The sequence below is a fragment of the Zalophus californianus genome, chromosome 1 (assembly GCF_009762305.2).
Source record: "Zalophus californianus isolate mZalCal1 chromosome 1, mZalCal1.pri.v2, whole genome shotgun sequence".
NCBI classification, from domain to species: domain Eukaryota; kingdom Metazoa; phylum Chordata; class Mammalia; order Carnivora; family Otariidae; genus Zalophus; species Zalophus californianus.
In genome coordinates, this window is record NC_045595.1 from 175,349,484 (window position 1) to 175,355,761 (window position 6,278).

At 41.9% G+C, this 6,278-nt stretch overlaps 1 protein-coding gene across 1 annotated transcript; it reads left to right on the forward strand.

Moving 5' to 3' along the window:
- Window positions 1-4,234: 4,234 nt before the first annotated feature.
- Window positions 4,235-6,072, forward strand: LOC113918896 (sal-like protein 4). Its single transcript, XM_035724743.1, is given in 2 exon segments — window positions 4,235-4,346; window positions 4,349-6,072. Coding segments are annotated over 2 exon segments (1,836 nt in total).
- Window positions 6,073-6,278: the final 206 nt, after the last annotated feature.

Below are 6,278 nucleotides of genomic sequence, written 5' to 3' on the forward strand. Positions count from 1 at the left end.
TACCATAAGATGTTCCAGGCTTATGTTATATATTTTATGCCTTATGCTCTGTATCAATTATTTCTGGAAGGAGCCCTGATTCCATTTATTGGGAACTTGTATTAAAAACCAATATCTGGGCACTGAATGTCCACATGTTACTGTAATATAATTGTTCCAGGCCCACTCAACAGACACAGCTGGGATTTATATGTGTATATATTAACACATGACTACAAATGGATCTATAATTCTTTGTCTATCTACCATCCTGCATTTATATCAAGCTAAACATGGCTCATGCTTATGTCTCTGACTCTAATCTAGTACTGAAAGTTCATTCTAGCCTCTCCCCTAATCTGTTACTTTCCTCCTCAGTGGTGAGAAACCTGGCTCTTACCAATGGTCGTACACTTATTTATTTATCCAATCCTAGGATACTAGATGGTGATTTCAGAACTGTTAACCTATACCCCAGTAAGAAACAAGTTTACCAATTAAAGTATAGTGTTTATGTATAGTTTCTTTTGTCTTTAGTCTCACAATTCTCACTCATTTCCAAAATTATTTAGGTCAGTATTTCCATCACCCTCTACATTTACAACATAATTAGATTATTTTGTTTCCATCAGCATTCCATCCTGAGATTCCCTAACTTCTGAGTTGATTGTTATTTTCAACAAAAAGTTATGGATGCATATTGTAAGCCCTAAAGCAACCATTAAGAAAATAACTTTTAAATTTTAAGTAAGAATCTAATAGAGTTAATTAAATGGAGTGCTAAAAATTATTCCATTTTCCAAAGAGAATTCAGAAAAAGAGCAAGAGATAAGCCAAATATAGAAGAAAAAATAAAATAAATAGCAGGGTGATAGATTTAATGTATTAATAATTACAGTAAACATAGTTGAATGCAACACTCCAATCGAAAAGAAAATGTATTGAGTAGACAGAGTTAACAAGAACTAACTCTATGGTTTTTTTAAAAGAAAGATGTTAAAGAAAAGAACAAGTTAAATTTAAAGATACTGAAAAAGGTCTATCATACAACCTATACACGTGAGAAAGTTGCCGTGTCTATATTTACATGAGATAAATTAGAGTCCAAGCCAAGGAATGTTACAAGAGAGAAAGGGGGCATTTAATAATGATGTAAGTGGTAATTCATCAGAAAGACATACAAATCCTAAATATGTATGATTTAATAACATAGTTTCAAAATCCATGAAGAAATGTTTGCAGCATAAAAGTGAGAGATGGAGAAATCCACGACCATAGTTGAAGATTTTTTAATAGTCCTCTCTCTCAATAATTGCTAAAAAATACAAAAAGTATATAAACAACACTCTAAGGTTGGATCTCCCAAAGCAAACCCTGAGCAAGATGATTTCATGGCAATATAATACTTAGGGTCAGCACCTGTGAAAGGAAGAGGAAAGCAGAATTAGGAATAGAAGTGAAACTGTTAAGCAAGTCTCACAAATTATCAGTTTAACAGAAGAGAGAATCTTGGGAGAAAATATTTCCTGTCAGAGTTGTCCCCATTGGGCTGAATCAGCAATGACTTTATCCCCATCCCGTCCCCACTTCTCTTAGTTATTACATGTGAGCTTCCCAGGAATGATGTGACCTCTGGTGAGGTGACTTTCGGGTTTGAGGAAGAATCTAAAGGAGCTGACATCTAAACATTCTCAGTGTATTGTAGTATGGCAAGTTCTTCCTTGAAAGGAAAACTGGACAGCCCATTTCCACATGTCCCACAAATACCACCAACAAACTTAACCTATTTAATAATGACAAAACATCACACCTATCACTAGCAGAAAAACATATTATTTTCATTTGCCCATAAAAATATAAAACAAGTAGGAGGATAATAAATTTAAATCTAAGCATTTCAACAATTAGAAGATAGACCATACAATGGACCATGAAATAAGTCTCTATCAATGTCAAAAGATTAACGCCTTATAAAATAGATGCTCTGACTATAACTGAATTAAATGATAAAATAAGAACAAAAAGATATCTATAAAATACCCAAATATTTGGAAGTAAAAAAACAATCTTAAATTACCAATGGGTCAAAGAAAATTATACAATGGAAATTAGAAAATATGCCAAATTGAATGGTAATAAAATAAAGTGTATTTGTGGAACACTACTAAAGCAGTGCATAGTGATCAATTTATACCTTGTTTATATTCAAAAAGAAGAAAAGCTTAACATCATTAATTTAAATATATGGTTAGGGAATTCTTAAACAGAAAAGCAGATAAAAAAATGCAGTAAGTAGAAGGCAAGTAGAGCATAAAACAATGAAATAGAAAGCAGACCAATGTTGATTCGTTGAAAAGACTTGTAGACTTGATAAATACCAAGAAACTAAAATTAAGAAAAAAAAAGAAGAGAAAATACAAATAACCACTATCAGAAACAAAAGTAAATACAACTAAAATATTACTAAATAGAAGGGAAATATTAAAGGAAAACAGAAGAATAATATTAATTATTTTAGAACCATCCATAAAGAGGAGAAATCACTAGAGGACTATTGAGACTCAAATTCCAGGGGAGCAGAAAGAGAAAGAAAAAATATCTTGAAAAGAACTGGACTCTCTGTTTCAGAGACTCAGGCACCTTTATATATTAATGACAAAGTCACCTCAGCTGTCATCTAGGTGATATTATTAGAGAGATATTTTACAGATTGTGACTCAGACTCAAAGGTAGCTTTATATTTTAATTTTTAACTTAAGTAGGAGTATTTTAACATCTTAATACTTTTGAAAATATGAATTTTTACTGCTGAATAATAGTTTATCATGTGGATGTTACAAAATTCAATCAGCCATTTTCCTATTATCTGTTGTTTTTGTTTGTTTCTATGCTCTTGCAATTATAGTTTGCTTCTAGAGCAAACAGAATACATTTGCTCTGAATAAGATTTTAAAGGCAAATCCCCAGTTAAGGGTCAGACTACATTTCAGATTATGAAAACTGTCCAACTTTCTCTCAAAAGTACTTCCTGCAATTTATAATTTATGAGTACAGTACCCAAAAAGATTACAGTATGTAGTCTTTTTGATATACTTTGCATCTAGTACCAGATGTTCTCTATATCACTTATAGAGGTAAACAATTATATCTCTGCTTGCATTGACATTTATTATTTATAAAAATTCATACTATATGTATTGCCGTCGTATTTCTTGTTTTGTTAGTTGTTTACACGAATCAGTTGGTATTGACCGTATACAAGCCAAAGGAGTTCATATACTCAAATCTATGTATTCAATACCTTATTGTATAAGCACCAATACTCGTTAATATTTGTTAGTGAAAGGTGCCAACTATGCTTGTACTGTGTCAATGGTCAATGGAGTTCTTCTCCACATTACTTTTTTCAATTAAGTAATTAAAGAAGTCCTCATGGGTTCTTAAAGAGTACAATAAGCACAAAATTCATCTTTTGCACAAACTGAAATTTGCCTTGCAAACAGGCCTTCTGAGTGTTCTTTTCATGGAGAAGCTTCCATTTCTTACTACAAGGTAGAAAAACAAAACTCTTGGAGGGATGGCATTGAGTCAAATTTTGAGAATTCTGTGCTGGCACATTAGCTGGGTTACATAAAATGGTTAAAGTAATTCCTAATTATCTGAGTCATGTCTAAGTTCACTTTATAACTTAATTTACAGTTGTCTGTTGCTGGTACAGCTCTGTTACTATTCTCCCATTTCTTAGAGCCCAGACATATCAGTTATAAAATATTCTGGGGGGTTCATAAGAGAAGGTAGGACTATTTCAGCAGATTTGGTGGTTAAGAAAAAAACAGTTACCAGGTGCCTGGGTGGCTCAGTCGGTTGGGTGCCTGCCTTCGGCTCCGGTCATGATCCCAGGGTTCTGGGATTGAGCCCCACATTGAGCCGCACATCGGGCTCCCTGTTCAGCGGGAGCATGCTTCTCCCTCTGCCCCACCCCCACTGCTTGTGAACTCTCTCTCTCTCTCTCTCTCTCTCTCTCTCAAATAAATAAAATCTAAACAAACAAACAAAAACCAATTACCACTTATGTTTTACAACTCTCATCGAATATTATGACATACAAATGAAACCAAATGCCAAGTGGTTGTAAGAAGAGTACTTCACTGGGACATGCGCGTTCCGGCCGAAGGGGGGTAAATTTCCTAACTCCAGGAATTTGTGGCGGAGTGGCAAATAACCGCGGCTCTGCGGGCGGCCCGATGCTCGCACCATGTCGAGGCGCAAGCAGGCGAAACCCCAGCACATCAACTCGGAGGAGGACCAGGGCGAGCAGCAGCCGCAGCAGCCGGCCCCGGAGTTTGCAGATGCGGCCCCAGCGGCGCCGGCGCGGGGGAGCCGGGTGCTCCAATGAACCACCCAGGGAATGGCCATGAAGCCAGCAGGGATGGAATGACAGCAAAGAGGACTCGGCGGGAGGAGACGCACATCTGTGAGAAATGCTGTGCGGAGTTCTTCAGCTTCTCCGAGTTCTTAGAACACAAGAAGAATTGCACTAAAAATCCACCTGTCCTCATCATGAACGACAGTGAGGGGCCAGTGCCTTCAGAGGACTTCGCTGGGGCTGTGCTGAGTCCGAGCAGCAAGGAGGGTCCCCGGGAGGATGGCGGCGGCTCGGGGGAGATGAAGGAGAAGCCGGGGGCCGAGTCGGTCGTGTACCTGAAGACCGAGACCGCCCTGCCATCCATGTCCCAGGACCTAAGCTATTTACCCAAAGGCAAAGTGGCCCACACTAACGTCACTCTTCAGGCCCTGCGGGGCACCAAGGTGGCGGTGACCCAGCGGAGCGCCGACGCGCCGCCAGCCCCCTTGCCCGGCGCCGGCAGCATCCCGTGGGTCCTCGAGCAGATCCTGTGCCTGCAGCAGCAACAGCTGCAGCAGATCCAGCTCACCGAGCAGATCCGCGTGCAGGTGAACATGTGGGCCTCCCACGCGCTCCACTCGGGCGTGGCGGGGGCGGACACCCTCAAGACCTTGGGCAGCCACATGTCCCAGCAGGTTTCGGCGGCCGTGGCTCTGCTCAGCCAGAAAGCCGGAAGCCAGGGCCTGTCTCTGGATGCCTTGAAACAGGCCAAGCTACCTCACGCAAACATCCCTTCTGCCACCAGCAGCTCTGCGTCCCAGGGGCTGGCGCCCTTCCCCCTGAAGCTGGATGGGACGAGGGTGCTGCCGAACGTCATGTCGCGCCTTCCCGGTGCTTTGCTACCTCAGGCCCCGGGCTCTGTGCTCTTCCAGAGCCCTTTCTCCACTGTGGCGTTAGACCCGTCCAAGAAAGGGAAGGGGAAGCCCCCGAACGTGTCCCCGGTGGAGGTCAAACCCAAAGACGAGGCCATCCTCTGCAAGCACAAGTGTCGTAGCAGTCTGCCATCAACATTTATCCGAGCCCAGCCAACCTATGTCAAAGTTGAAGTCCCTGGTGCATTTGGTGGACCCACGACCATGTCCCCAGGCATGACACCTTTGTTAGCGGCCCAGCCACGCCGACAGGCCAAACAGCACGGCTGCACACGGTGCGGGAAGAACTTCTCCTCGGCGAGTGCGCTGCAGATCCACGAGCGGACTCACACAGGGGAGAAGCCTTTCGTGTGTAACATATGTGGGCGAGCGTTCACCACCAAAGGCAACTTGAAGGTCCACTACATGACGCATGGGGCCAACAACAGCTCAGCACGCCGTGGGAGGAAGCTGGCCATCGAGAACACCATGGCTCTGTTAGGAACTGATGGGAAGAGAGTCCCTGAGATGTTTCCCAAAGAAATCCTGGCGCCTTCGGTGAACGTGGACCCTGTCGTGTGGAACCAGTATACCACCATGCTCAATGGAGGTCTGGCCATGAAGACCAATGAAATCTCTGTGATCCAGAACGGTGGTATTCCTACCCTCCCAGTTTCCCTGGGGGCCAGCTCCATTGTGAACAACACCACTATCTCCAAGATGGATGGCTCCCAGTCTGCCCTTAGTGCTGAAGTAGAAAAACCAGGTGCTGCGGACAGCGTCCCCAAACACCAGTTCCCTCACTTCCTTGAAGAAAACAAGGTTGCAGTCAGCTAAGCTCTAGGAGAACCCTTATTGAAGGAGAAATGCAGGCAGAATGGCCTCTAGAACTGTACTTTTTTTTTTTTCCTTTTTAAAAGACCCCATCTCCTCCTGTTTGTTTTCTTACTGATGTGCAAATGATGTTTACAGTTGTGATCACAACCTCAGGCAAGTCCTACAATCAGATGATGATATGCTGCTTTGCAAAAAAAAAAAAAAAA